A 13,535-nucleotide genomic window follows, 5' to 3' on the forward strand; every position below is an offset into this window, starting at 1 on the left:
AAGATGCTCTCTTCCCAACTTCCAAATGACTGCCTGGAAGGATGTAGGTAGATAGTGTGTGATTTGGACATATGGATGCTGGAACACTATCCATGACACAGCAGTAGATCCTACTCTGCTCCTCATTTAACAGATAGGACGGTGAACTGAAAGTGTACAAAATGCGTCTGCTCAGAGAACATCTCCAGAATATAATTCTAGCTCCCTCAAATCCTTCCCCAAAACAAACATTTCACATGCTTTGCTGGTTTCTTCTGCAGAATGAAGAGTTGTTTTATCTCCAATCTGAAATCACACTCCTGAAGAACTCAGATTAAGGAGACAGCCCCTTATTAGAATGTATGTCGTGCTGTAACTTCTGAAATAAGACTATGAGTCCCCATACATTCTATAGCTGCATAAACAAGTTGTAAGAAGATGCTAACTTATCAGGGATAGCAGGTAGCTACATCTCTTATTTCTGACTTCTTAAGGAAGAATTAAGAATCTATTACAAGCCTGACTTTTTTTTTTTTTTTTTTTTGAAATGGAGTCTCCCTCTGTTGCCCAGGCTGGAGTGCAGTGGTGCGATCTCCGCTCACTGCAACCTGCGCCTCCCGGGTTCAAGCGATTCTCCCACTTCAGCCTCCTGAGTAGCTGGGTCCACAGGCATGCACCACCACACTTGGCTAATTTTTGTATTTTTAGTGGAGATGGTGTTTCACCATGTTGGCCAGTCTGGTCTCGAACTCCTGACCTCAGGTGATGCACCCACTTCAGCCTCCCAAAGTTCTGGGATTATAGGCGTGAGCCACAGCACCTGGCTCAAGTCTGACATTTCTTAAACAAATATATAAGGTGACCTTGGTCTCTAAATTAGCAGTGCAATGGTAAAGCTTCAATTTATCATAAAGTAACTGCCCCCTGTAACTTCAAACTCAAGGTTAACTTCTCATATTAAAGCTCACACAGACTTGAGATTAGGCCTACTTTGGGCACTCTTCCCAAGAGCCGCTGCCTCCAAAATGCTCTATGAACTTGATCATCAGGATGAATGTATTTGAAAAAAAGTCATGGGAATTTGTATAGTTTAGTAAATAGGTATAAAAACAAAAACTGTATTGAAGCTTTTTTCCATACACCCTGATCTTTACAACTTAATTATTGTTTTCCCTTTTGATCCTGGGGGAATTCGCCCAAACTTGCCATCCTGAAATTGTCTCCAGAGTAGAGTGACTCCCAGTGGAGTGACCAACTATCCCAATTTGCCTACACTGAGGAAGTTCCCTGGATGTGAGAGTTTTGGGGCCAAAATTGGGAAGTTCTCAGGCAAACCAGGGCAAGTTAGTCACCATTAGAGTGATGTAAACAATGACCAAAAATCCAGGTGCCAAACATGTGGAGATGGAGCAAGTAAGGGTAAAAAATGTAAAGAAAGAGAGTAAGAATGAATGAGTATATATCACACTTGTGGTCACAAGTAGCAATAGTGGATAACTACTAGCTCTGAAACCACAGGCTGGCTTGGTTAGGGAATACTGTTGAAGCCTCAATCGGAGTCCAGATTATCAAGTGACGTAGTACTTTCGATGAACCTAAGGTCTTTCAGTAGAAGTCCCCAGGAGAGCAGTCACTGCCCCCAAGCTATTCATTAGCACAGAAGAAAATTCCCAGACCAAATGGGAATGCCAGGGGTTTACCTAAGGTTCCCACAGTGTTCCGATTGAGAACATGAAACATCTCTGTTTGGATGAAGCATCAAGTTGGCTACTGTAGATACAACACATTCAGAGAAAATGATAAAATAAGAATTTCAAAAGTAAGTAGCTGCAAGGAAAATATTTTGTCAACATGAAAGATCTTAATGTTTATGTTGATAAATTTTAAAAATTTATCATGCCATAGTTTTATAAGATTTTCACTACTCAAATTACACAGTGGGTTTCCTTCTGCCCAGAGCATCTGAGCAGAAAGGAACCAGAGATCATGTGATTTCTGATTTGGAAAATAAATCAGTTTTATTTGACAATCTGCCATCACAGACTGATTTCTGTGTTCATTGTTTACCTTTTTCTGTAGCAAAGTCAGCTTGAGTTAGTATTATCTCATCCCCAAATGAATAATTCAAACACTAAAAAATTCAACTAAGTCAACCTGTTTTATTGGTGTTCTGGTTTGGTTGAATCTTCCTTTTTCTTTCTACCTTCTGTCCCCTCTCCTAATGGAACTAAACGGTTTATTTTGACCAAGGTATACACAGTTTGGTTGACTTGGACACCAAAGCTGTATCAAATTAGGGAGAAGAGTGAGAGGGAAATGCAAATAGAACTCTTATGCCAGGGTAATCAGTAACAGTTGTCCACGGCATTTCTGTAGGACTACCGAGTGAATATCTTTCTGAGACAACAGTGGAATGATTCACGGCTGGCGTACAGTGAGTACCCAGATGACTCCCTGGATTTGGACCCATCTATGCTAGACTCCATTTGGAAACCAGATTTGTTCTTTGCTAATGAGAAGGGTGCCAACTTCCACGATGTCACCACTGACAACAAATTGCTACGGATTTCGAAAAATGGCAAAGTGCTCTACAGTATCAGGTAAGCCTCCATTGGCTGCACATGTTCGCATCTCCATTTCTCTGCTAACATAGAGCTGCCTGATTCTGCAGGGTAGGATGTATATGAATATTTGACTTTTGTGGTTTCTTGTTTATCATTTGAATTTTAAAGTTGGTGGAGAGTATCAGAAGTCCCCTTGGTCTCATAAATGTGATTCTCCATAACAAAAATGTATTTGGTAGGATGGTACATGGTTAATGGTATTGTGTAATCACCTGCACAAATGTGTTCCTGATTGCTTCAATAAAGGAAGTACAGGCTATTCATTTCAATTGCCATTAAGCATAATATACGAAATCTCATTTCAATAATTCTGCCATTCTGTAACATTCAAACACACACACGCGTGCACACACACACACAAATTCAATAGCTCAGCATAGTCATTAACAACATACTTTTAGCTGGATAAGTGGAAACCTGGTTCCAATGTCAGCTTTGCTTCTAAGTAAACATGTGATCTTGATCTCTTAACTTTTCTTGGACTTGGGCCTGGGACAGACAATTCCTGAGATCCATTTTTGCTTTTATATTCAAATATCTTCTCCAGAAGTATTATCACTCTAGGCTCAAAATAATCGCCCCCTTTTCTGAACTCTAATAGCAGTTTCTCTGTAAGGCTCTTATTTTTTTCTGCCTTATATTTTGGTTACTTCTGTTCATGAGTATAGCAATAAAAACACGGATTTCTGGAATTAGATCTAGAATCAAACCCAAGTTTTGCCATTTACTAAGTTTTGTAACCTATAACCCTCAGTTACCTTAATTTTAAAATGGGAAACTCCATGTTTATCTCTGAATATTCTTGTGTGAATGAGTAATGTAGTGGTCAGCAAATATTTTCTGTAAAGGGCCAGGTATTATCTTAAATGTTGCAGACCACATTGCCTCTGTTGCAACTACTCAACTCTGTCATTATAGCTCAAAGGCAACCATAGGTAATATGCAAACAATTGGACATGTCTGTGTCTCAATAAAATTTTATTTACAAAAATAGGTGGTGGACTGGATTTGGCCCTTTGGCTGTAGTTTGCCAACCCTTGATATAAAGTATATTAAAAATACTTGCCACAGTACCTGACACAGAGTAAATGTTTGATAAATAAAATAATGGCTATCTGTATTTTGAAATCAGTTCTTTTTTTTAATGCTCAACATCTGTAATCATTAAAGAAATGCAAATGAAAACCACAATGAGATACCATCTCACACCAGTCAGAATGGCTATTATTAAAAAGTCAAAAAATAATAGATGCTGGTGAGGTCACAGAGAAAAGGGAACACTTATACACTGCTAGTGGGAATGTAAATTAGTTCAGCCATTGTGGAAAGCAGTTTGGCAATTTCTCAAACAACTCAAAGCAGAATTGCCATTCGAACCAGCAATCCCATTATTGGATATATACCCAAAGGAATATAAATCATTCTACCATAAAGACACATGCACGTGTATGTATGCTCATTGCAGCACTATTCACAATAGCAAAGACACAGAATCAAACTAAATGTCCATCAGTGGTAGACTAGATAAAGAAAATGTGGCAGCTGGGTGCCGTGGGTCATGCCTGTAATCCCAGCACTTTGGAAGGCCTAAGTGGGCGGATTACGAGATCAAGAGTTCAAGACCAGCCTGGCCAATATGGTGAAACCCCATCTCTACTAAAAGTATAAAAAATTAGCTGGGCATGGTGGTACGTGCCTGTAGCCCCAACTACTCAAGAATTGCTTGAACCCGGGAGGCGGAGATTGCAGTGAGCCGAGATAGTGCCACTCCACTCCAGCCTGGGCGACAGAGTGAGACTGTCTCAAAAAACAAAAACAAAAACAAAAAACTGGCACTATACACCATGGAATACTACACAGACATAAAGAATGAGATCATGTTCTTTGCAGCAACATGGTTGGAACTGGAGGGCATTATCCTGAGTGAACTAACACAGGAACAGAAAAATACTGTTCAGTGAATAGTACAGAATAGTACAGTACTGTTCAATTGAACATGCAGTACAAATGCTGCATGTTCTCAATTATAAGCGGGAGCTAAGCATTGAATATATATGGACACAAAGAAGGGAACAACAGACACTGGGGCCTACTTGAGGGTAGAGGGAAAGAGGAGGACGAGAATCAAAAAACTGCCCTATAGGGTACTATGCTTATTGCCTGGGTGGCGAAATAATCTGTACACCAAACCCCCATGACATGCAATTTACCTATACAAGAAACCTGCACATGTATCCCTGAACCTAAAATCAATGTTTAGAAAAATTAATGTTCTTTTTCAGTAGTGAGCTCTTAGCTCTTTCAATTCAAGATATTTGGTTTTTGTCTTTTTTGTAACATCTACCAAAGGTCTAGGACAATGTACTGTATATGAGAGATAGTACATTGAATAAACTATTGGCATTTAAAGGTCCTTAATAGAATGCCCCCTTCTGTATATAATTTTATTACCAAAAAAGTGGACAGCTAGTCTCCTTGCAAATAAGTTTTCCAAGTTTGCAGACTCAACATCATCACAACCTCATTTGACAACTCTATATATGATTTGGTTCTGTACTGTAAATTCCATTCTTATACCTAATAATTTCACACCCTGCTGATGGCTGAGAGCCCCAATGTCTTGTGGAATAAAAGAAGCTGCTCATTTGTAAAAAGTGGCAAAGTCACTGCTTGCACAGAAAACCAGGAAACTTCTCCCAATGACCATTTCATTTTTAAGGAAACACAAAACATTCTCCATGGTGATGTGTTTGGTTGGTGTAAAATGCAGTACTGAGCACAAAATAAGTTGACCGGACCTGATAAAATGGGACATATGTAGAGTGTGGCGCTAGGAAGGAGAGTTATAAAAAGCAGCACAGAGCATCAGCTGCCCCAGCTAATCCCGTGGGCCTTGGGTGGCATTTGTTCTAATGAATACCAGGCATCACATACTGCTGAAATAAAATCAGGTTGTTGTTGCTGTTGTTGCTTTCTTGCTGTTTTATGAAGGTCTTTACATTCTAGAATCATCAAGAATATCATGCTCCTGCCTAGACCCAGAGGCTATTCTTGTATCTCTGGTTCCCAAGCATAGCACATAACAGGCCCTGAAATGCCCTAACAATTCTTTTGGATTAGGTGGGGTTTGTCCTGTGGCAGGCTGTTTTATACTTTTCTTTCATTGTGAGTATTCTCTGAAATCAAAATAAAAAACCTTGGCAAAGGAGAATTGGGGATATCATTTTAAGAAAATACAAGCTGTTGGGAGATTTGAGCTGTAAGAATCTAATTTTTTGCCTCGAAGGGCTTTTGATGAACCGGATACTGTGCTGGGTCTAGAGACCCAGAACTAAGTAAGATGTGGTCCTTCCCCTGCAATGACTTCAGTCTAACAAGGCAGGGGGAAACATGATAAATTAAGTAATAGGAATAAATAGGAAACAAGAAAAACAAAAGTGGTTCTAATTTTGCAAATGAATTATGTGACCAAAATATTGCCAGACTTTGGGAGTTGGCATCCACACTCCTGTTTGTCACTGGGCTCAATTTAACTAGAGGTCAAGGAGTAACTAGTGCTAATATATGCCCAGCTGCAGGTTTGACTCAAGTTTAAGGCCAAGGCAGGTACAGTTGTGTCCATGTCTTAAAGGTGCTGAAAAGTTCCTACTGAAGTTCCATTAGGAAGTAATTCCCCTGCATACTCAGGTTTACGACACAAATACTCCCAGGAGAGGACATCCACTGGCTTAAATCTACACTAAACTCTAAAAAGCTGATATAAAATTTATTTCTGAGGATGAACATATTGGATTCCTAAGAGTATAAATGGGATAGAATGAAGAAAGTTTGAGAATGATATAAGGAAGGGGCTAGAAGTACCAAATAAAAACCCTAAAACTGTCTCCACATACACAGTAAATACTTAAGCAATTATTTAATTATGTAAGCATGTGGTCCACATTTTAAAAAGTAATGTTCTGTCTTGATACTCTGTATTTGCATTTTCCTGAAACCTAAAGCAAATACCAATTGCATTTAATCTGGGGAAAATTCCATGTTTTTCTTAGCTTCGTAGGTGTAGGGGTAAAATTAACTCTCTATGGACACCAAAGTCCAAGGCTTTGATGGTCAAACAAAACAAATAGAGAACTATACAGTCCATTGATTTCATAACAAGCAAGATCACATTTCCTAATACTTCATATATCTGTATTCCAAAAGGTAGGGGTCTAAAAAACAAAGAGAGATGGCAGTAGACTAGAACTCCCTAAGTGTCCTCCTTATGAACACTTGGGGTACTTGACTATATAGGAAGGAAGGCCTTAGCTCAGTGTTAATAAACCTTTTATCCAGTGTAGCAGGGCACAGTCTTTGTGGATGAAAAAGTACCAAATCCATTTCTGTCCATTTTTCTTCTTTAGTATTCATTCTCTAATGTCTTTTCTTACTCTCTGTTTTTTTCCTAAGTTTTTTGTTGGCCCGCCCCATTAATTATTGATCACCTCTGACAAAAGTATACGTTTTGATTTGTAAACCCTCTTCAGAGAAAGTCAATAATCCAGAGACTGTGCTGGGCCTAAAGATCAAGTACTGAGTAAGAGGTGATCCTTCATCTGGGATGGGGAAAGAGAGTCAAATTCTAAATTCAGAGACAGTCAAATTCTAAATTCACATTACTTACAATGAATCCATACTTGAATCCATACTGAAATAGTGAGGTGAGTCTTGAAGGTTGTACATATTATTGTTTAAACAATATTTGTTGAATTTAATATAATGAGTTGGAATAAAGGTCAGGACATCATGGGATATGGTGGACAACATGAAAGAAAAAAGGAGAAGGTGAGCATTTTTGAAGAACAACTTGTCTCACATGCCCACAGTATCTTTGCTGATATTGTCTTCTTTTTAAAAATCCCATTGCTTCTGAGAATTTAGTCAGAAATATGACTTTTATAGAAGGATTTTTTTTTTAAATTTGAAGTTACCTTGTAAAATATCTAATCCAACACGCTTGTTTCAGTGATAAGGAAGTGACTTCTTTCAGAAGTTGGGTTAACCCAAACAATGGAGTTAGTAAGTAGGAAAGCTAGGACAAGAATCAGGGCTCTTCACTTCTGTTTCAGTGCTGTCATTTCCTACCTCCACATTAATTCCTCATTTACTTCAACCCAAGTCCAAAGATACAAACACATACAATTCATGTTGCAGCAAAGGGCATCATTTCGTGCTTTTTCATGGCTGCTTAGTATTCTATGGTATATATGTACCACATTTTGTTTAATCTACCATTGATGGGCAGCTAGGCTGGTTCCATGTCTGCTATTGTGGATAGTGCTGTGATGAACATACAACTTCATGTGTCTTTCTGTAGAACAATTTATTTTCCTTGGGGTATACACCCAGGAATGGGATTGCTGGGTCAAATAGTATCACTGTTTTAAGTTATTTGAGAAGTCTCCAAACTGCTTTCCACAGCGCCTGAACTAATTTACATTCCCACCAACAGTGTGTAAATGTTTGCTTTTCTCTGCAGCCTTGCAGCATCTGTTGCTTTTTGACTTTTTGATAATAGCCATTCTGACTGGTGTGAGATAATATCTCATTGTGGTTTTGATTTGCATTTCTCTGATGGCCAGTGATGATGTACATTTTCTCATATGTTTGTTGACCACTTGTATGTCTTCTTTTGAGAAGTGTCTGTTCATGTCCTTTGCCTATTTTTAATGGGGCTGTTTGTTTTTTGCTTATTGATTGGCTTAAGTTCCTTATAGATTCTGGATACTAGGCTTTTATCAGATGCATAGTTTGTGAACATTTTCTTCTATTCTGTAACTTGTCTGTTTACTCTATTGATAATTTCTTTTGCTGTGAAGAAGCTCTTTGGTTTAATTAAGTCCCATTTGGCAACTTTTATTTTTGTTGCAGTTGCTTTTGGGAACTTATCCAAAAATTCTTTTCCAAGGCCAGTGTCAAGAATGGTGTCTCCTAGGTTTCTGTCTAGGATTTTTTTTTTTTTCTTTTGAGACAACGTCCCACTCTGTCACCCAGGCTGGAGTGCAATGGTGTGATCTTGGCTCACTGACAACTCTGCTTCCAGGTACAAGTGATTTTCCTGCCTCAGCTTGCCAAGTAGCTTGCATCACATGTGCATGCCACCATGCTCAACTAATTTTTGTAGTTTTAGTAGAGACGGGGTTTCCCCATGTTGGCCAGGCTGGTCTCGAACTCCCGACCTCAAGTGATCTGCCTGCCTCAGCCTCCCAAAATGTTGGGATTACAGGGATGAGCCACTGTGCTCGGCCCTGTCTAGGATTTTTACAGTTTGAGGCCAGACACTTAAATCTGTAATCCATCTTGAGTTAATTTTTAGAGATGGTAAAAGGTGGTGGTCCAGTTTCATTCTTCTGCATATGGCTAGCTAGTCATTCCAGCACCATTTTTTGGAAAAAGGAGTCCTTTCCCCAGCTTGTTTTGTCAGCTTTGTCAAAGATCAGCTGGTTGTGTGTGGCTTTATTTCTGGGTTCTCTATCCTGTTCCATTGGTCTATGTGTCTGTTTTTATACCAGTACCATGTTGTTTTTATTACTGTAGCCTTATAGTACAGTTTGAACTTGGGTAGTGTGATGCCTCCAGCTTTGCTCTTCTTTTTGCTCAGGATTGCTTTGGTTATCTGTGCTCTTTTTTGGTTCTGTATGAATTTTAGAATAGTTTTTTTTTCTAATTGTGTGAAAAATGACATTGTTAATTAGATAGGAATAGCATTGAATCTGTAAATTGCTTTGGGCAGTTTGACCATTTTAATGATACTGATTCTTCAAATTTATGAGCATGGGTTGTTTTTCCATTTATTTGTGTCATCTTTGATTTCTTTCAGCAGTGTTTGGTAGTTCTTCTTGTAGAGATCTTTCTCCTCCTTGCTTAGCTGTATTCCTAAGTGTTTCATTTTTTTGTAGTTATTGCAAATGGTATTGTGTTCTTAATTTTACTCTCAGCTTGAATGTTATTGGTGTATAGAAATGCTACTGATTTTTGTACATTGATTTTTGTGTCCTAAAATTGTACTAAAGTCATTTATCAATTCAGGAGCCTTTTGGCTGAGTCTTTAGGGGTGTCTAGATATAGAATCACATCATTAGCTAAGAGAAATAGTTTCAGTTCCTTTCTTCCTATTTAGATGCCTTTTATTTCTTTCTCTTGCCTGATTGCTCTGGCTAGGACTTCCAGTATTATGTTTAATAGGAGTGGTGAGAGAGGACATCCTTGTCTTGTTCCAGTTCTCAAGGGGAATGCTTCCAGCTTTTGCCACCCAGTATGATGTTGACTGTGGGTTTGTCATAGATTGCTCTTATTATTTTGAGGAATGTTCATTTGATTCCTAGTCTGTTGGTGGTTGTTATCATGAAAGGATTTTCAATTTTATCAAAAGATTTTTCTGTGTCTATTGGGATGATCATATGGGTTTGCTTGAACCTTGCTCAAAATATATGCATATTTTGGCAGGGCGTGGTGACTCACGCCTGTAATCCCAGCACTTTGGGAGGCTGAGGTGGGTGGATCACGAAGTCAGGAGATCGAGACCATCCTGGCCAACATGGTGAAACCCCATCCCTACTAAAAAAAAAAAAAAAAAACGTACAAAAATTAGCCGGGCATGGTGGCAGGTGCCTGTATTCCCAGCTAGTCAGGAGGCTGAGGCAGGAGAGTCACTGGAACCCAGGAGGCGGAGGCTGCAGTGAGCAGAGATCACACCACTGCACTCCAGCCTGGGGGAAGAGCAAGACTCTATCTAAAAAAAAAAAAAAAATATATATATATATATATGCATATTTTGTGCATTAGGTTATTTAAGCTTTTTTGTTTGTTTGTTTGTTTAGAGGAAGAGGTCCTTATCTTTATTAAAGAAGCTATGACCCTCCAACTGTTAAGAGCTTTGTTTCCAGACTTACTGCATGCCTCCAGAATGGGTATGCCTAAAGGTAGAAGTTATTAAGAAAATATTGTTTGCTTTCAGTGTGTTATTAAACTGACCAGTTATCCGGGGGCCTCATGCTACCCTCTAATAAACCATAAATAATTATAAAATTGCCCCTCAACAATAGCAACCCCATATCACCAAAGCATCTGTTCACCTCATCATCAACCTTTATCTGACCTAAAACTTATTCCTTTATGGCACTGGAGGTGATTTGCTTGTTAATCCCTTTTGATTCTATTTGCAATTCTGGGTGTTGATAATTCAGTATTCTGCCTTCCCAGTAGTACTGGAGTTGTAATAGAGAACCCTTGGGGATTGACATGCTTTTCCCTCTGATGATAGATTACAGGCACCACTGAGAGTAGGTACAGTGCAGATTTCTAGACAGACATCCAACGGTGTTCCTCCAAACAATCTTGTCTAATGACCAACTCTACCCACATACATAGAAGGCTAGCTTTTCTCACATGGCCTCCCATCCTTGACTGATCCTATAGTCTGATGCAAGAACTTCAAAAGATTCTAACTTTAGTTATAAATTTTTTTATGGCATAGGGAATAAGGACATTCTCTATTTAGATGTCAGAGCCAAAAATAAAATGCACAATGAACTCAGACCTGCCTTAAATGTTACCAGTAGTGTTGCTCTGATTACCTTACTCTCAATTTTGATGAGACATGTAAGCCCACATTTTCTATTAGAAGGCAGCTATGAAAAACTATGATTTCTTTTCCCTGTGCATATTTGGACCGTTATTTATCCTTATGTTCTATAATCCAGGCAAAATTACATTCTCATTTTCTAACTCGGTGTCCAAATCCTCATTCGTATTGTGACTTGACTTAATGAAGTAATTAATGTCTGTAACATAAGCGCCCACATCAGAATTAAGCAGTCTTCAGAGAAGTGCTGGGAAATGCCATGGAAACCACAATGATTCCATTCTTCCTAGAGGCGAGCAAGGTTGGGAGGGTGGGAAGCCGGGCATGCACATATGCTAGTGGATTCAGCAGGAGCTGTGGTGCGGAGGGGCTATTTTTGGAGAGGGGCCCTTTACAAAGGTATGGCTGAGGGTGGAAGTATGAAGGTCCAGAAAGTGTGTTTATATATGACAGACTCTCATAAAGTATGGAAAGCTTTGTTGAGCTCCTGCTCAGGTTAGAAATACACAAACGCTATGGGACCTAATATTGATTCAGACACAACAGAGTAAGGCTCTTGTATTAGTCAGGGTTCCCTAGAGGGGCAGAACTAAAAGTTACATACGTTTATGAAAGGGAGTTTATTAAGGAGAACTGACTGACTCACACCATCACAAGGTAAAGTCCCATGACAGGCCGTCTGCAAGTTGAGTAGCAAGGAAGTCAGCAGTGGATCAGTCGGAGTCCCAAAACCTCAAAAGTAGGGAAGCCGACAGTGCAGCCTTTAGCCTGTGGCCAAAGGCCCAAGAGCCCCTGGCAAACCACTGGTGTGAGCCCAAGCGTCCAAAAGCTGAAGACTTGGAGTCTGATGTTCGAAGGCAGGAAACATCCAGCGCAGGAGAAAGATGAAGACCAGAAGACTCAGCAAGTCGGTTCTTCCATCTTCTGCTTGCTTTATTCCAGCCGTGCTGGCAGCTGATTAGATGGTGCCCAGCCAGACTGAGGGTGGGTCTGCCTCTCCCAGTCCACTGACTCAAATGTTAATCTCTTTTGGCAACACCCTCATAGACATACCCAGAAACAATACTTTGCATCCTTCAATCCAATCAAGTTGACACTCAGTATTAACCATTACAGATCTTATGCTTGTTTGGAGGAAAAGAGAGACTTGATCAATGAAATACATGGCAGTTAGCATGACCACCTGTCCTTAACTGTTTACCTGACTGGATTATCAATAGCAACCAGTAGGTTTTTAGGAAGGTTACCTCTTCCATTTAGAGGTAACTTTCCATTTCATTAACATTAATCAGAGTTTGCTCTTCAGGCAATGGTACAAAGAGCAGAATACTGAGAAGATGGCTCACGGCATTGTGATCTCCACACTTCCTTTCATCATTTACTATATCTCCCAGGATCATAGAACAGCCTCTCCAGCCCCATAAGCTTATCATTCTGGGTCTCAGTTTCCTCTATAAAATGAGACTGAACCAGGGACTTAGACCAAGTATGAGGCTCCTTCTAGCACTATTATAAGTTTTTAACTCAAAATGACCTCCCTCTCCTTCCCAAACCACAAAACACTTTCCTGATGAGTAAATAAGAGTGCATTCTTCATGTCCCTTAGGGCTTGAGTCAGCAGAGGAGATTCGGAATTTCAAGATGCCTGTCTTAAACTACTTGGCTCTTTGAACCCTTTTCTCCCCAATTAAATATACAACTCCTGAGAAGAGGAACCTGATTTTGGAGTAGGTTAGGGAGGATTGGACTACCTGTAATTTAAGAGGCAGCGCTAAAATATTCAACGTGGCTGGGCACAGTGACTCACACCTGCAATCTTAGCACTTGGCAGGCTGAGGAGGGTGTATCACTTTAGCTCAGGAGATGGAGACAAGCCTGAGCAACATGGCAAAGTCCCATCCCTACAAAAAATACAAAAAAAAAAAAAGACTAGCTGGGACTGGTGGTGTGTGCCTGTAGTCCCAGCTACTTAGGGGGCTAAGGCAGGAGGATCGCTTGAGCCCAGGAAGTCGAGGCTGTAGTGAGCCAAGATCATGCCACTGCACTACAGCCTTGGTGACAAAGTGAGACTCTGTCTCAAAAAAAGAAAAATTCAACATATAGTTTACACAATGACAAATACTCAGTACCAAGTGCCCTGAGAAATTTTCCAGTCGCAAACTAGATCATTTGTACCCTCTAATTCAATCACCAGGAATATCTGTGAATTATTATTTTAGAATATGTTCATGAATCATGGGTTTGTATACTTTCAGACAATTACACAAAGATGGTTGGCTGAGAAAATAATTGACTGACTATTTAGACTA

General features: G+C 39.6%; 1 protein-coding gene across 5 annotated transcripts in view; it reads left to right on the plus strand.

Annotated features, from left to right (window-relative positions):
• GLRA2 (glycine receptor, alpha 2) overlaps nucleotides 1-13,535 on the plus strand; it is a 236,029-nt gene that overhangs the window by 50,400 nt on the left and 172,094 nt on the right. For all 5 annotated transcript variants that reach the window (XM_011957866.1, XM_011957868.1, XM_011957864.1 and 2 more), the window contains one exon: nucleotides 2,356-2,579. In XM_011957866.1, coding sequence (XP_011813256.1) covers nucleotides 2,356-2,579 — 224 coding nt within the window. The remainder of the gene's footprint in view (nucleotides 1-2,355; nucleotides 2,580-13,535) is intronic.

This window comes from Colobus angolensis, unplaced genomic scaffold, assembly GCF_000951035.1.
Source record: "Colobus angolensis palliatus isolate OR3802 unplaced genomic scaffold, Cang.pa_1.0 Scaffold450, whole genome shotgun sequence".
Classification (NCBI taxonomy): Eukaryota; Metazoa; Chordata; class Mammalia; order Primates; family Cercopithecidae; genus Colobus; species Colobus angolensis.